This window comes from Aptenodytes patagonicus, chromosome 15 (genome assembly GCF_965638725.1).
Source record: "Aptenodytes patagonicus chromosome 15, bAptPat1.pri.cur, whole genome shotgun sequence".
NCBI classification, from domain to species: Eukaryota; Metazoa; Chordata; class Aves; order Sphenisciformes; family Spheniscidae; genus Aptenodytes; species Aptenodytes patagonicus.
In genome coordinates, this window is record NC_134963.1 from 8,940,434 (window position 1) to 8,958,357 (window position 17,924).

Sequence of the window (17,924 nt, forward strand, 5' to 3'; positions counted from 1 at the left end):
ATGGATCAGTGCCTTTAAGAATAAACTAACCCTCTGCAAGCCTTTATATGGAGTAACTAGATCAGATTTCCCCGAGTTTGATAACCCTCAGGGATGTCCGTGTGTAGTCTTTAAAGAAATCTAATGGTTGCTTTTCTCTGAATTTGATTTTGATGTCCACCACATGCAATTGCACTGAAAACAAAAAGGATAAACTTTCTTGCAAAGTGGTGCAGCTCTCTGTAATAAGAAAAGAAAACAAAGTTGTAAGAGATCAGACATTGATATTTTTGAGGTAGCTAGTAGCCACGGTATGCTAGTGTGTGAAGTCTTATTTTTTGTTGTTAAATGCTAAATGTTTTACTACTTGTTTTATTGTTCTGCAGGACAGGATTGATGAGGTGGAAGAATGGGACTAAAAGGATGCTACAGTCTTTCCTGGGGTTGCCACAGCTGAAATAACCTGATATGTTATGGCTTTACATTTATCAGTGCATTTTCTTATTTCTACAGTCACAGTCCTTTCAGACAGCACAAAACCAAAGATAAGCATGAGATCGACCGGATGACGCTCACCGTGGTAAGGAGCCTGGTGACAGTTGCAGTTACATTCCTCTTGTTTAGTAAACTCCCATTTTCTCTAAAAACTGGAACTATATAGCCTGCTTTCTGAGAAAGCTGTATTTACACATGGAAGAGTTGTTTACAAACACCATCAAAGAAAAGCTACTCTCCTATGTGGGGAAAGCAGATCACACTACTTCTATAATTAAATGGCTCTTTTTGTACGTCTTTTTTTCATAGAATGTGGAGCTACCAGATTCATTTTCCCCTGAACTGAAGTCCCTTTTGGAAGGGCTCCTGCAACGAGATGTTAGCAAGAGACTTGGATGCCAGGGAAGAAGGTAGGTGTTGTCTTCTCCTTGGACCACTGTCTTTAAAAATTTCCTCTTCTCTGTAAATGAAAGAATTCATTTCAAGTAAAAATCTGCTTCCTGTTGTGATGATTTTAATTTTGGAAAGAGAACTTTAAAAAGTGCTGTTACGTGGAATTACATTTCAGCTTCCTTTGGTTTGGACAAATTTTTGGACTGTTTCTGTCATTAGAGACTTCCCCCGAGTTCTCTGCAGTCGTGCTTACATTGGATGGTGTTGGTACTTTTCATCCCTGTGTTATTTTTATGTTTTTGCCTGATCTGTTTTGGCATGAAGTCATATTACTTGATTCAGACATACTGATAGCTAAAACGTATTGCTTATATTGTAGCTGTAACAATATGAGCATATTACACACACAAAACCCCAACCCCCAAACCACCATGCACAGAAAGCTGGGAATACTTGCTTCATTTTGGGTTGCCTCTATTTCCAGATGTACCCATTTCATTTCATGATTCTAAGGAAAAGGGCATTTTTTTGTTTATTGACTACAAAACACTACTTGCTCCTGCCAAGCTTACCCTGCTTATAGCTGTTAAATTAAATTGTTATCACCTATTTAAAAAACCAGTGTGCGCCTTGTGTGAGACTAGGAGAGAAAACTGAGAGGAGTAAACTGTTGAGAAGCCCTTGGCAATGTGTGATACCTGTTAATTGATAGTCACACCTGAGACTGGGGCTGGCTCTAATTCCAGTGCAATATTCAGAGGGTTTTTGATCATGTAGACCTCTGTGAAAATGACCTGAGATTGCTTTTCAGCCTTGGGCCTATCAAGAGTAGTTGCTTATTTTGCCATAAAATTTATATAATATCAAATGGAGTGGAGTAGGCTTGTTACTTAGAAGTGGTGTATGGGATCTGACAACAGACAAGTATTGTTTGTTGTTTGAAATGATGGAATACCATAGCAAAACAAGAGTGATTGCTTGCCAGACCTACAGCACTATTTCCACATGAAAGTCTTCTCTTCTGTTGTTTACTTAGGAAGAAAATTTTTTTCTTTAGAAAAAGAGCATTTTACCAATGTTTTCAAGTGATAGAAATGTGACCTTTGAAGGCTTTATATTTCTCAAATACATTTGAAAAGCCCCTTCATTTTGTTGACTTCAGTTACTTTTATTTTGCAGTGCACAAGAAGTAAAAGAACATCCTTTCTTCAAAGGCATTGATTGGCAGCAAGTCTATTTACAAAAGGTAAAGGATTAAGATAGTAAACTTAGCTTACTTGGTAAAGCAGTAAAAAGAAAATAAACCTAAACAGGTAATGGACAGAAAACTTCAGGGTTTCAGCCCCTAGCACATGTACTCATTTGCACAAATATGTGGAGGATTGTTGATGAAAACTGCTGTATATTCGTTACTGTAAGTCTTCCTGATCGGTAGTACTGAATTATTACTTTTTCAGGGTCAAATGACTGCATGGTTTCTTCTGCTTAGCTGTCTCTAAGCTGTAGGTTTTTTTCCCTGAATTTTTGGAGGACCGTTTATTAAAGGAGTGGAGAACTTCTTCGCACTGAAGTTTAGTTTCAAGGGACATACTTTTGCACAGTCATGTGTAATTTGTGCAAAAAATAAAAAGGCTGTATATATCTACAGGATGGATTTAAATAATGTCCATTAATTTGTCTTTAATTATGCTGCTTTTAATTTCTAGTATCCTCCACCATTGATTCCTCCCAGGGGAGAAGTAAATGCAGCAGATGCTTTTGATATTGGGTCATTTGATGAAGAGGACACTAAAGGCATTAAGGTATACAACTTTAAATGATAGGTAGGGAATGGCACTGTGACTGCTGTGCTTAACTTTTCATGTGTGCGTGCCATTCTTTGCTTCAGGGGCTACTGAATGTACAAGGAGTTGCTTTCAAGTTTGGAAACTAAATCCGTGCTGTTATGAAAGAGGTAGCTTGGGCTGGTTGGCTGGTTTGTTGTTGCTTGCCAAGTCCTTATGTTTTATTTTTTAGATTGACTGAAATCTACCTTCCTATCAAAAGTTTTATATGATAAAGCAAATATTTCAAATTGTCAGACAACTTTTGGGAAATCCTCGGATTTTCAAGAATACTTAATGGCTTGTAGTTTTAGAAGTTGTAATTTGTTTCTGGTAGCTTGGATGAATTGAACTAAACCTTATTTTAATAGTATTACCTCATGGTCAGAGAGTGCATTGGAAAACTCTTACAAATGACGAACTGTATATTAATGGTAGCAACTCTGTAAGTTAGAAAAGTGATAAAAGAAACTTTCAGGTTCTGATATTATCCAAAATCTAATGAAAACAAAATGAGAAGTTAAAGCTGCTGGCCCATTTCTGACTTGCATGGAGGTGGTGTGACATACCCTGCGTATTCATCCCCTCTTCTGAAGCCTCCCCGGTACTTTGAGACAATAGGTGAATCAGCGCTTGTCTTGGGTTTGTCCTGTTCATACATTTCTTCAGTAGATCAAACTTTATTCTTGTTATTACAGAAGTGAGTCAGGAGAGAAACTAATTGCTCTAAACTTCATAAGCAAAAAAACATGTTAAGTACTCACTGTGCCTAAAAGGAACTTGTCTGTCAGTGTCACCTGCTGTAATTACAGAAGTTGGCACAGAAAAGATTTTACGTGTTTAAAGAGAAATGCAGAGAACCCAAGATGTTCTTTATCCCAGAAAACTCCACATCTTCAGCGTCAGTGTTGGTCTAACAGGAGTCCAATTTCCTGCAGTTCTGGAATGCCATAATTTGGAGGAACATTTTGCAAGGAGAAACCAGGTGGTCTTTTTATTTATTGAAGGGATCAGATGTTCTCAGCAAGGCCTGTAAATTGTATAGCCAGACCGCTTCCATGTAATCTTTGTTCAGGCTGCCTATAAGATAAATTTATTCTTAGTCATGAGTCAGTGAGGGATATCATGTACAGCTTCTTTGCTCTGCACTTTCACTGGGACGTCACAGTCTTGTAGAAGGGACTGAATAATTCGTGCCTCTGAGTCAGCTGCAGTCGGAGCTTCCATTAACATGTCAGGAGCCGTCTCCGCTCGTGAGGATGCAAGTTTTGAGTGCCTTGCTCTCCTCCGTTGCCCCTGCGGATTATATTTATACTGCAGAGTGTCCTGTGACACCGAGAAGAACACGTGTTCTTTGAGGTTACAAACTGGAAAGCCAACTGGATGCCTGTGGCTTTCCCCTCTTACTTGGTGCCATGGCGAGCCCCTGTAAGCCACTTGTGCAGAAGTGCAGAGATGTCTTCTGGCTTCAGATCCAGTGTGTGTTTTCCTGCTGTGATATGGCTACGGATCTCTGAAAAGGAGGAGAATATCGATTCTGGGAGCGTCTGGTCTGGCTGCAGAAGGAGAATTGAGCAAGGCTTTCCTATCCTGCTCCTGTAACTGCTGTGTGCTGCAGCAGCGGCTGGAGTCGCTGGGTTTGCTCCGAGCAGCGGTGTGTGTGCGTGCCCTTCGGTCCGGATCTGCCTTCCCCTGGCACTCTGCTGCAGCAAGGACCGGACCCAGCCCTGCCCGCTGTCAGACAGTGCAGTCTAGTGGGCTTACTGCGTTCTTAACACGGCAAAGGATGCCTCTTTGTCTTGCTCTCTGAAAGAAAGATCTAGTTTCTCTACTGATTGACAGAAACTGAAGCAACTGAGGAGTGGCTGTAAAGAGTTTAAACTCATCCCAAATGAAAACCTTTAATAAAGTTACAGGGAAAACACTGATCGCTTTTTCTACTGCATCAAAGTGCCTTGTGGCTAAACCCAGAATATGGCTGCGTCAAGCAACAAACAGTCCTTCCTGAAGATCCAGTAATTTTAGTTTCCTTCGGTATAATTCAAGTACTGTAGTTAAGGATTAGGGGAGAAAAGAATCTATATAACGGGAAAATTGAGGTCTGCAGCATGCACTGCTGACTTTTGAAGGTTAATTATTAAGAATGTAAAATTAAGCTGTGGAAGCATGGAAGGCATCGTTGTGTAAAAGGTATCTTTCCATTTATTCACGGAATTTTTGTGCTGAGAAAGTTTTTAACACAATTAGACATTTTGTTAACACTGATTATGCAACAAAGTAAGGCTTTTAGAGCTATTAAACCAAACAAGTTTTGAACAGGTGGCCTGTTCTCTGTATATAACTGAATATCTTTGCTTAAATTAGTATCTGTGTTTTCTTTTGTTTGCACCTGTTTGTTCTGGTAAGGTTAGAGTTCAATATATCTTTTAAAATAATACTGTTATATGGGTAACTATTAACTATTGGGGATAAGAACAGTAAAAGTTATTAAAATGTTGGGTATTTGTGTTGTTTTTCTCTTGCAAGTTGCTCGATAGTGACCAGGAATTATATAAGAACTTCCCTCTGGTAATATCGGAGCGTTGGCAGCAAGAAGTAGCAGAAACTGTTTATGATGCAGTAAATGCAGACACAGATAAAATTGAGGCCAGAAAAAGGGCTAAAAATAAGCAGCTTGGCCACGAGGAAGGTAATCTGTCAAATACACTTCTCTCCATCTTTTGCTGCTAGATAGTAATTCATGTGTTTGAAGTTCCACACAACAGACTCTCATATTACTGTCATTCACCAGTAATTGTTAGAATTCATTTAGTCAGTATCATGTTTCTTAAGACGTTTCTTAATGTTTTGAAATGCTGTACAATGACATAATGTTTTGGAAAATCTTTTGTACTCTCTTTTAAAGATTATCATGTACAGCCTTTCATCGTTTTTGTTTATGGTGTATGCTCAGAAAAGAGTATGTGGGATTTGATTTCATGACAGAGAAGCCGGGAAAGAAAACAGGACGTCCTTTACAGCAAACTTCACTTGTTTGCACGACAATGTTGCATCACAAACTCTGAACTTTGGATAGCAATATACAATTCTTTTAATAGTTAATAAGATACTTTTTTAAGAACCAAATTCTGTTCTTGGTTACTCCACGGCAGCCACATCAGCTCATGTAATTAAGGCAGAATTGGCTCTGTGCGTGCCTGTGCACATAGAAGCACTATTGCAAGCCTGGTGAGAGCACATTGAGTCACAGCGTGTTCAGGACTGTGTCCTTTCTCAACATAGCACATTTGCAGAATGCTTTTAGGCAGTACCTTGTTTTGCATACTAATGTTTCCTCTTGTTATAGATTATGCACTTGGGAAGGATTGTATTATGCATGGATACATGCTGAAATTGGGGAACCCATTCTTGACTCAGTGGCAGCGCCGTTACTTTTACCTCTTCCCCAACCGACTTGAATGGCGAGGAGAAGGAGAGTCACGGGTGAGTGAGGTTACTCTAGAGAGCAGCTGCTTCCAAGGGCATGAAAGGCAGGTGGATGCTGAGGGAGATGTGAGAACTCATACTCGGGCATACCTCCCATGGAAGTAGAGTTTTGTCTGAGCAAATGACCAGTGGATTTGAGTAACTTATCTTGAGTATCGCTTTAGTTAATGGGTAGCTACGCTGCACTGAGGAAACATAAAGTTGACTTGAGAAACCTGTTTACTTTGTTTTGTTATGTTTTTAAAGGAATTTGGTAGTTCATGGTGTTGTTTTTCATTTAGGGCCTCTGGACTATTTATACAAAAAACCATAAACTGGTAAGGTCATAAAAGCTATAGCATTTTATTTCAAAGAAAATGCTATAGTAACTTTAGTTTAGTCCAGCTGTGGTCATGTGCTAGGCAGATCATTTGTATATTTAGTTAAGTAAGGTTTTGGAATTTCAAACCATGGTTCTCCTCTTACAGCCTATAGGGAAACCTTTTCTGCAAACTGTTGTGTATGTTTGCTTCTTTGTAAGTATATAGTGCTTAAATATTCCCTTTCAGCTCTTTGAAATAGTAAGATTGTCTTTTTTTTAAAAAAAACAGCAGTAATACTTGGAAAATATATAAAATTATATGCAACACTTGTGGGAAAATAATGAATATTTTGTTTGTAGACACACCTATTTGTAGATTCTTATTTCACGCTGTCATTACTGGCTTTCTTAGTTTATGTTTCGTTGTCTCTGTTGAAGCAACCAAGCTCCTTGCTAAACCACTCTCTTACCTTACAATCTTATCTTTAGTTCATGACCCAGTCTTCAGAAATCAAGAAATGTTTGTGTAATGACTGTTAATGTTCATAACTTGATTTATGTGGGTAGTCCAGACAAATGAGATAGTGGCTTTATTTGATGGGCAACAGATTTTTTTCGAATCATCTGCTTTATTTTTGCAAATGCTACAGCAAAACCTACTGACAATGGAACAAATAGTCTCTGTTGAAGAAACACAAATCAAAGATAAGAAATGCATCTTACTGAGAATTAAAGGAGGAAAACAGTTTGTCCTACAGTGTGAGGTGAGACGCTTGTTTTTCAATAACTGTTAATCAGATTGTTTTACATATGATAAAACAATTGAAAAGTTTTTCAGGTCCTCCCATTATGTATTAACTAAGTGTACTTTACAAAGCAAAGCTGAACCTAAGCAAAACTGGGAAGTTTTTATCACACTTGAATTTTGAAAGCAGGAAGGCTGCAGCTATGCCAGTTTCTGGCCTGGATTTCAATGGTTTTTGGGCCAAAATGAGTTCAGTTTAATAAATAGCTAAAAACTTCAAAACTTCTCGACCTACGTGGGCTTCGAAGGCCTTGTTGGCACGTGTCTCACCGCAGTTAGTTCGTGGTAGCTAATGTGTTTGCGAGGGAGGAAGTACACAAGTCCTCGTTACGTCTTGACCGGCTGTAGTTGCTGCTGCCTTGCCTGGCTTCGCCGGGGTGACGGAGAAGCAAAGGGCAGCACATTTTCAATATCCAAAGTTACTCATTCCTTTGGAAAATTAAAATAAGTTGCTTAAAAGTGCTATCTAAGAGAGAAGATGCTATTGGCAGTTAACTATGAAGTGCCAAACTACTTCTGTATCTCTTTCAGAGTGACCCGGAATTTGTTCAGTGGAAAAAAGAGCTGACAGAAGCTTTTACTGAGGCACAGAGGTTGCTGCGTCGGGCTCCAAAGTTTCTCAATAAATCTCGCTCAACAGTTGTAGAGCTTTCAAAACCACCACTCAGCCACAGGAATAGCAATGGTCTGTAGGAGAAACAGAGAACAAAGTTCACTTAGGGAAAGCTACGTTGTGAACATATTGAGTTTCACAGAATCCTTATGAATTACTTTGTGCAATCCTCAACGCGGGATGTGCTTAGAAGAGGAAGAATTAGATGTTTACAGCGTGGGATAATGTCAGAACTCTGTCTCTGGAGGTTGTGAAGACTGGAACAATGGCAAGTGAATTCATGCTCCTAGCAGCGGTGGAAATGATCAGGTGTAGAGGCTGCATATTGCTCCCACGCATTCCTGCACCCTGGCGGTGTCTAAAACGTGGTCCGTTACTCTAGAACTACTGATGGAAGGAAGATGCTGTTTTCTCTGCAATACCCTTGTTTGGTGCGTACCAAGCCTGGAGACTGAAATGGTTACTGCTGGCTAGGATCACACTTGTGTGTGCGATACCGACAAACCCCTCAACTGTGGAAGGAGCTGCAGACTTGCCATGTTGGATAACCTTTAATCTGTTGTGTTGCCATGTTCTTTCCGACCATTACTGCTGACTTTATAATAACCTTTCTCCATACTGCTGATGATCAACAGTGTGACTCTTATGCACTTCAAAGTACTGAATTCTAACTGTCCTGTGGTTTAAATGTTATTGCTACTTCATGGAAACATTGAACTCAAATTATTCACTTAGTTTGTTGTACTCAATAATAGTAGCTACCACCGTTTTGCTTCTTCTACGTATATGCAGTACTATAACTGACACAATAGAGTAATAATTGGTGAAGAGGAATTTATGGTAGCTTCATCTAGTGCTCTGTTGTATAAATTGACTATTTTAGCACAGTTTTTAAAGAGCAGATTCCTTTTGACAAGTTTACAGTGAACATAAAGACAGTTCTTTTCCATTTCAGGTCAACTGCACTTTTTAAAAATTAAAAAGAAATTATTCAAATCCAATGCATTCTAGTGCATGTACTGGGTTAAAATGTCTGGGTACCTCGGTACGTATTCTGGATCACTGTTCAGTTATGGGACTTGTAGATCCTTCTCTGTTGTACACAAAAACATTAAGCAAGTGTGTTCTCATAGCGTAGATATCCCAGACTTTCACTGTAGCTCAGCTCAGGAGGTTCGTGCACACATCACACGGCTCGGCTTGCAAAAGGATTTTTAATTTTCTTTTCTAGAGAGTTCAAACTGTCCACATTGAAAACAGTCTGAGAATACTGAGGATGGAACTGACAAAACGAGCTGATCAAATGCCAGATTTATATTAATTCTACTTGAGACATCAGTCGTGTCATGTGGAAACTCTTGCTAAAGTAAAGATAATCTCTTAACTGTTAGACAACTTTAAGCATGTGAAGTCAGCCTTTCCCTGGTTATTGTGATGTTTTGTAAGAGATAGGTCAGGGCTTAATTTAAGCTTTTTTCTGATTCAGTAAACACCTTAGAGAACATTTTCTGCCTAATTACGGTCGTGCAACTCTCATGGTCCCAAAAGACGATGGGAATTGCATCTCCGTAAATGGGAACAGAAGTTACACCAACAGCTTACTCTGTCCACCTGGTGTGCACGGTTTGTTTAGCTTGTGTTGCTAACAGATAACCACAGAGTTCTAGAGCTGTTCCCTTGTAGGAAAGTACAAATTGGCAAAAATAGGAGAATTATTTTGAAAGTATTTGTTTATCCTGAGCACACTTGTAATAAAATTGGATGTATTTGCTTCTAGAAGTGGGAGTGGCTTAACTCTGCATAGCATGTGCTTTCACACGTGTGCAAACTCTTATCATCTGGTGCAGCGTAAAAGGAAAAATGCATTTTGGAAGATACCCTGTGTGAGTCAGGTGATTCTTTTAATGGGTTTTTTCCCCCATTTATTTCTCAAATTACTCTGAAAAGAGTACCAACTTCTCTGTCGTTCTTACTGGTAAGTGATGTTTAGCACCTCAGCATCCTCTGTAAGGAGTAGTTGTGGTATTTACTGGTATGTCTCCTCTTCCTGGCGCTGACTGTGCACTGGATGTTGTTAAGCGTTTCCTACAATACCATGCAATGCTCTTATTTTTCTTCTTGATTTGGGAAAAAACCTCAGATTGTGATAAAACCTGCTCTTAGGTCTCATGTAACTTGTTCATACTTTCTTAGTTCATTATCAGTTCCATTCTTCTCTTTTAGTTATTTTCCATGGTTGCTTTTTATGCTAAATCCTTGTTGGCAGAGTTTTGCAGTTTCTGATGCAGCATACCATAGATTCCGGACGCTGGTGTCTGTGAGGAGGGGAGGGACAGACCTGTAATTGGGAAATTGTGCCTCAAAACCATAGATTTTATATGAAACGAAGGCTGTGTGTTGATTTACGGAAATACGTGTCTTTTGAAGTGTAACGGAGTTGGGACGGCCCTAGAACATGCTCGTTAGCGTGGTCCTTATTGCCTTGTCCGGGTATGTGGCGATTTGAAACCAGCTGGCAGCTGAGCTGTGCCATCGGTCAGCACCGCTCACCAACGTCAGATGGGAGCGGGATAGTAAAAGATTTGTTCTTCTTTAGTCAGCTGATTTATCGGCAATTTATAAAAGCTTTATATTTGTGACTCACATACGACTGTGCTGTTTGGGGGGGGAGAGAGAGAGAGAGATTACCATAGCGAAAAACTTGCATATGCGTGGGGGAAGTTGGGATCCCAGTAACAAGCGGGGTTCTGCGTGGAAGGGACTGGATCTTCTGGTGTGGAGGGAGGGCTGGAATTCCACCCTTCAAAGCAAAATATTAGATACAGCTCCAAACTGATCATTCCTGGTGTAGGTACCAAATTCTCTGAAGTTTTTTCTTGGACAAAGGTTCTTGATGGTGTTATTTTACATGTCTTTAGCTGTATGTGTAGAAAATCTTGTTGAATGCAGAGAACATAAGGCGTGGTGTTGTCTTCTACACATTTTGACCACATTTGTAGGACTTTTCTTTTTTTTCTTTCTTTTTTTTTTTTTAATGTTCAGGGAAGTAAAGGTAAAAGAAATTAGAGCTTCAGGCATCAACAGAGCTGAGTGAATGATTAAACACAGATTTTTAAACAAATTATCTGAAAGTCCTTTAAAAAAAAAAAATCAGCCGTACTGAAGGTTTAAGCATGTATGGGAACTGTTTCTTGTATTTCAAAATAGAGAATTATATGCCAGATAGAGCCATATTAAATGCTCCCCTGACACATCCACATGCCTTCAGTGCTGCAGGGATTATTGTCTAATTATTCTTTGTCTCTGACGTACAAGCTGACAAATGCAGTAAGACTAGATCCTGGAAAGTAAGTGCGTGAGTGACGTGATCGTAGAAAGATGTGCAATTTCTGCTGGAGCTGGACTCGGGGGGGGGGGGGGGGGTGTCACAGTGACTTTTAGGAGAGCTGCAGCTCTGTTCTGTGTGCTTTTCCTTTCCCTTTCCCTCCACTCTGAGGTAGGGTGGCATTTTTGATATGTGGGAGTTGCTGTAAATTAATGTCTTGTTTCAAGATAGGGATACAGCAAATTCTTGCCAAAATCAGACTTTTATGAGTTGAAATTTAAGTGCAGGAGAAGCAAAGCACCAGTTATTCGTGCTGCAAGCAGAGTGTGACTGAGGAACCGTTTGGAGCTGAGCACGAGCTTGGCCGGTGCTGTAAAGTGTTCCCTGGACACTGTGTCAGCTGAGATGTCCCATCATTGCAGGTATAAATGAGGCAATTTTTATTATTCAAATTTATTTGGTAATTATTTTGCAAATTCATGAAACTGTTAAAGGAACATTTACTAATTTTTTTTTTTTTAAATCCTTCATCTAACTGTAGGCTATCCAGTTTACTAAGTATAAAAGCTTCTTCATATTAGTTATGTTTGAGCTTTATGTCTTGTCACTGGTCCAGCAAAGTCTACAGCTGCAATCTCACGAGTTACTTCTCAAACCGCTGCTGTGAGATAAGCCTTGCTGGTGTAAATACTGGAGCTGATCCAACTTGCCTTGACGTTCCCGGTATGTTACCCCCCCGTTAGGCTTCAAAAACAAAGACTCCGAGCACGCTAATAATAGTTGGATGTGCGGATGGGGAAACCTGGCAGGTAGGGACAGCGCTGTGCTCGCTGTGCGAGGGTGGCAGCACACGGCTCCAGGAGATATACCTCAGCTTAGTCACATTCGAATTTTCCTTAATTTCAACAGCTCTCCTTTAGAAACGCAGCAGAAGTTTTTCTTCTCCCACTTTTGCGAGGGGGAAAAAAGGAAATAGGATCACCGGGTTGGTTTTGGTTTTAATATAAATGCAGGTGTTTGCAGTCCAGTGCATAGATAATAGGAAACGTTGTGTATTTGGTGCTAAAAACAAACCTGTTTATCCAAGTTGTGATCCTGTACAAGTGGATGCTCTTGATGTCCAGTAGAACTGCTCGGGGCGTTGATTTTGTGCGGCTGAGGTCAACGGCAGCGTTGCCACCACGAGTAGGATCAAGCCCCCGATGCGTGTGATGACTTGGACATTAACGTTTCGTAGGTTTACAGTCGCTGATGATAGTAAATTAGCTCACAAACGGTGAAATACCTGGAGCTCTGTGTGTTGCTCTTTTCCTGGCAGCTGATCAGTTTTAGGACTAGGTTCTTCTTTGGTATCACATACATATCTACATACTGCAGACGTTCGCAATCGCACACTGGTTTCACTGTTCCCCGCACAGCAGATGGCAATGATAAGTTAATTTAACTCTGAAATGCTCACACTCTAAATATATATGGAGGAAGGACTATTTTGAAGTGTACAGTAGAAAGTAAATAATTCTAGTTGTGTTGATTAATATAAGGAATGAGTCAGTTCTACAAATTAAAAAATCTGAAAGGCATATTTTGAAAAAGCATAGTATTAATTTTAATATTGTAAAAAAAAGGAAAATATCTAAAATATACAGAGAACATATGTATATCCAAATGTCTGAGGAATTTCAAGATAATCTACTTTTGTTTTCTGTTGATTTCTATTCCATGGTGTACATATTGTGTGGATTGAACATTGGCTGTTTTAATACTATTGTTAAATTGTATTTTTATTTTGTGTTAAACTAATCATCACAGTCTCAGCTTTATTTTGTTTATGTAAAGGTTGCTATGCTATGTAGGTATAAAACCAAGAATTCTATTTTAACAAAAAAGCATTTTATATTATTTATTAAATACATGTTTCTCCAACTTCTGACATTCCACAGAATTTCTGCTCCGTATATGTATAGAAATGGCAGTTCCTTTCAAGCAGGATCAGTCAGCTTTATTCTGTTTTTCATAATAAAGTCGAAATAGTTTCCGTCAGTCTGTCCAGCTTACCCTTCTGTTACAAGCATAGTGACTTCCAGGCACTGTCAGGACCATCTTGAAGTGCAGTGGCTCGTGAATGCAGAAACACCTGAAAAACTCTTGCAAATAAAACCCTCGGTTTGATATTTCTAAATTTCCCCTTTATTCCTCGGCATTCCACGTGAGTCTGTGCTGGGTTAACGAGAATTAATGACTTTAAACTGGGGCAAGGAATCAGCCTGATACTTGAAAAAGCTCAGGCATCAGCTTAGATGTTTGCAAAGCTCTTTAATTCCGAGATTAATGAGCGAGTGGAAGGGAGAGCCCGGAGCGGCTGCAGAGTTTGAGTGCGTGGAGCAGGCCCGGTGCAGGTCTGCTCGGAGTGCTGCCTTATGTCGGGCTGGTTTGGGTTTAGGGCAGAGATGGGCTAACTGGCATCGATGATGGCAAAAATGTATGTACTGGAAATGATTTTTGCTGTTTCAGGGTGATTACTTGGTCCTTAAAAATAGGCTAGAGCCCGTGAAGACAGGAGAGGTGTCCTGCGGAGCCGGGTGGCCCGGGACTCTGCTCATTGCCTCTGTGCCGCAGCCGAGGAGGGGAGCGGGCACCCCCGGGACCCTGGCAGGGACCATCCCTCTGGGGGGTGTCGGGAAGGCGAGCCTGTGCTCCCCGAGCTAAAACCGCCTCACGAGCCAGCCCCTCACTGCGAGGAACCGTGGGGCAGGCTCGGCCAGGCGGGGAGCGGGACTCGGCCACCCTGCCGCCCTCCGCGGCATGGGCTCGCTCTGCCTGCTAGAAGTGTTTGCTGGAGTGCTGCTACCGCTGGGCACATCTGTAGATAGCCAAACCAGGCACCTCCTTCCCGAGCAAGGTACAAAAATAGCACGAAATTCATCAGATAACTCACTTGCTAAAAATAATTCCAGTTGCAATCATGGCCTCTGCAGTTTGAGGAATGCTCAAGGTATTAAAGCACATGCTTTTAATTTCCACTGTGGTGGAGCTTGAAGTGCATGCTCTTCAGGGCTTAACCGAATGACATCTCGAGGGTGAAATGTGGCTTTTGCCAGCCGTGCCACTGAAGCCGCCTCTTCTTGTTCGAGACACTGCCCAAAGCGGGGAGAGGGTGCCTGCTTTTCCCCTTGGAGTAGTTCTTGCCGTGTTTTCCATTTTCCCCTTCTCATGCCTGCCTGATCGTGTTTTCTTTCTGCGGCTGAGGAGTGAGCTGTAGCATTGAGCTGCTCTGCCCAAGAGCACCCGGAGGGAGGGAGAGGCCAGCGGTGGGTGTGAAACTCTGCCGGTGCCGGTGGGATCGCGGGTTCTTGGCACCACCCACCAAAAACGTGCCGTGATTGGGATAGTGCTGAGCCCAGTGCTGCGAACCTGACATGTGCCCAAGCAGGGATTCGTTACAAAACCTGGGGACAGGATCACAAAGCTGGTTGGTTGTCCAGGGTCAGGATTTATCCGGGTTTGTGTAACTCGCTGTACTGCCAGACTGCAAAAGGAGACAGACCAGGTGTAGCTACAGGCTTGCCTGGATGTGGGGCTGGGCAGAGGCTTTTCCGGCTGTAGCAGGCATCTTCTCCTTAAGGAAAGGGAGAGATCAGAGAGCAGGTGAGACGGCAAATAAAAATGAGTCTGAAAAACAGAATAAAGCGAGAGCATCCTAGGAGAGGTGTTTTTATGAGCACTGCTTCAGTGACTACATTTGGTCCTTTACAAAAAAAAAAAAAAAGGAGCAGATTCACATGAATAGCTACTAGTGATTTAAAGAAATATATTGAAAGAGAACCTGTTTTCAATGTGTAATTTAATGGTAAGAAAAGCCAGTATCTGTAAATAACTTTAGATATTGTATCTATGAGAATCATTCTTTGTTTTATGTACTTGGCTCTTTTCATATTTATTGTGCAGAGGAAGGTGTGCCCCGTGCCGGTGTATGCTGCTGCACGTTCCAGTAGTACTTCTCACAGAGACTATCTTCAGAGTTTACAGTCCTCGGCGATTTGTGACTGATGTGCCACACTTAGTTAATTCCGCCATTATTTTTTTAAAGGATTATTTTGGCACAGCTAAGCTGCTTCTGTGTGTTGGTCAGTACAACTGCTCTCATACGACGAGAACCCCAATAAAAACCGTCCTTTGTGTGTGTGCTGCCGCCTGGTTCTTTCGGTCTCGCCTGCTCCTTCCCGCGTGGCCGGCGAGGCTGTGCCGGGCTGCCTGCCGGGACAGGCAGCTGCCTGCGGGGTGCCGCTGGGCAAACCCCTGCACCCCCGTTTCCCTCGGCTGCTCTGTGCAGAGGTAAGTCCCTTCGCTTGCTGGAGAAGCCGTTGTTCACGTGCATGGTGTTTGTTCATGCTTTTTCCACGGGTGGCTGCTGGGGGACGTGCCGGCTGCGTCCTGCGGATGGGACGGTGCCCGCTGCGGCGAGGAGGGCCCTGGGGGTGATCCTCAGCCTGGTGTGCTGGAGCAGCACAAAAAATGGCCCTGGCAGGGACTATGAGGTGTGTTATGGGTGATGAACAGTGGCTCTCCAAAAGTGCGGGAGGGACCCCGTTGCTCAGAGCCGAGGGGTGCCCCAGCAGCGAGCCCCGCACACAGCCAAGGCTCCCCTGAGGCTGCGGCGCTGTCGGAGACCATGCGAAGGATCATCTGAAACCGCGTGTCCTCATGCCGTTCCCAGCTGGAAACGGGGTGTGTTTTAACTGGTGTTGGTGAGACGCTTGGGGCAACCCTTGGTCTCGTGCCGAGCAACTACAGCCTAACGATCCTATTTCCTTTCTTATTAACAGAGCTTTTCCAGCTGTCGGTGGTGATGCCCTGGGCACGTCCGTGGACCTCTTCGGGGGAGATGGAGAGCGGCGGAGGGTGGGTTTCACCTTTGCGGCTGGGCTTGGCCTGATCCCGCATCCTGCACCCCCGGCTGGGTGTTGGATGCTGGTGGTGGCTGCACTGGGGTGGGTGGGACGCAGGTCCTTCTGGTCCCCAGAGGGTCACCGTCTGCCTGGCGTGGTCACCCGATGGCCCCTCCATGTGCTTTGTCCCCAGCAGAGCTCTGCGGGGAGGTGAGGCTGGGGATGGCCGTGCCAAAAGCCACCCAGGGCAGGCAGGGACCCCCAGGCAGGCAGGGCTGCCTGCTCCCTCCCCACCTGCCCTGGCCGGGCTGCTGACCACGTTGGCGTTAGCGCCGTGGTGACTTTTTCTTTCCACCGACGGGAGGCTATTTTGAGCGCTGCTCTCAGGTCCCTCACCAGCTCGGCCCCCCCATTTCGGGGCTGGAGCCTGGTGGGGGGGAGCTGGGGTGCTCCGGGGAGCCCCGTGCCAGAGCTCCGACCCACAGTCCTGGGGGGACAGCCTGGGGTCCCCTCCAGCAGCGGAACGCCCTGGGCTGGCTCACATCAACCCGCAGCGGTTCCCCTGCTTCTGTGGGGTGCAGCCGTGCACCGAGGAGGGCACAAACACACGTGCCGGGGAGGGGGTGTGTGTGCCACACGCGTGTGCTGGGCGGTGCAGAGAGGCCAGGGGATGGGAGGGCCCTGCGGTGCCATTGCCTCTCCCCAGCCGAGGCCCCGGTGCCACTGCCGCGGGTATTTTTAGCAGTGACATGTGTCATCTCAGCTGCCGCCACGGCAGGGGGGTGGTGGGGGGAGGCGCATGCTGCCCCGCTGCCGCCGCTCGCCCGCACACCACCTTCGCTCTCCGGCTCGTGGGGGTCCCTCACCGGCAGCAGAGCCCGGTGCCGGCGTGGGCCATCAGCCCCCTGCGCCTGCAGCCCCCCAGCCAGGTACGGGCACTCCGGGGGGGGGCTTCGTGGTGGGGGGTCGTGGTCAGGGCCTGAACAGAGTTTTTTGGGTGTGCTGGCAGCAAGGCCGTGGGCCCCTTGGCAGGGAGGGCTATTTTTAGGTGGGAACGGATGGCGGTAGCGGCAGCCCCGGCTTCGGGGGCGGCTTCCAGCCACTGGTCTGTGCTGGGGAGAGGTGCACGGGAGGGCTGCAATGGGAGTGGGGACAGGAACGGGGACGGTGCTCCCTGCCCTGTGCAGGAGGGCGGCTAGGGACCCCTCAATGGCCTCAGCTCTTGGCACCCACCGGGATGGCAGCGGGTCCCGGGTGGCAGCAGGAGCGAGTCCCTGGCTGGCTCCTGTGTGGGGACCAGACCCACGTGGCTGTGGCCCAAGTGGGGCTGCATCCTGCTCCTTGGGTGGGGGGAGCCGGAGTGGTGGTGGTGGTGGTCCCCAGCCCTTGTTTGTGCCATGCTGCGTGCTTGGTTGAGGCACGTCCCCCTCCGTGCCTCAGTTTCCCCATGTGCAGAGCAGGACTGAGGATCCAGCTCTGGCTGGCGGGTGCAGGGTGGCCTGCCACAGGCACCCTCTGGGCTCAGGGCTCTGGCTGTGCCGTTCGGGGCCGGCTCTCCCCCGTGGCCACAGAGCCCTGCATGGGGGGACAGCATGGGGGCAGTGCCAGTCCCTGATGGGAGTGAGGGCACGTAGCGCCCGGGGCTGCTGCCCGAGAAGGCAAGTGACATTCCTCAGCCGGCTCCTGGCCGCTCCCGGCACTCCTGTCCTTTACTGTACAAGGAGATGCGGCTGCTGGCATGAGCGGCAGGGCCAGACGAGCCCCGACCCGCTCGGTGCATGAATGATCTCAACAGGTGAAGCCAGGGTCAGCCCAAAA

At 44.6% G+C, this 17,924-nt stretch overlaps 2 protein-coding genes across 3 annotated transcripts in view; both read left to right on the forward strand.

The window, feature by feature from the left end:
* The window catches only part of GRK3 (G protein-coupled receptor kinase 3), a 74,886-nt gene extending 63,577 nt beyond the window's left edge, over positions 1-11,309 (forward strand). The window contains exons 14-21 of the mRNA XM_076353291.1: positions 493-559; positions 784-884; positions 2,047-2,113; positions 2,574-2,669; positions 5,217-5,379; positions 6,037-6,173; positions 7,128-7,241; positions 7,814-11,309. Coding sequence (XP_076209406.1) covers positions 493-559; positions 784-884; positions 2,047-2,113; positions 2,574-2,669; positions 5,217-5,379; positions 6,037-6,173; positions 7,128-7,241; positions 7,814-7,975 — 907 coding nt within the window. The 3' untranslated portion in view covers positions 7,976-11,309. The remainder of the gene's footprint in view (positions 1-492; positions 560-783; positions 885-2,046; positions 2,114-2,573; positions 2,670-5,216; positions 5,380-6,036; positions 6,174-7,127; positions 7,242-7,813) is intronic.
* Positions 11,310-16,886: 5,577 nt separating this feature from the next.
* Positions 16,887-17,924, forward strand: part of MYO18B (myosin XVIIIB) — a 78,123-nt gene continuing 77,085 nt past the window's right edge. For both annotated transcript variants that reach the window (XM_076352521.1, XM_076352522.1), the window contains exon 1: positions 16,887-17,035. In XM_076352521.1, the coding sequence (XP_076208636.1) occupies positions 16,906-17,035 (130 nt within the window). In that variant the 5' untranslated portion in view covers positions 16,887-16,905. The remainder of the gene's footprint in view (positions 17,036-17,924) is intronic.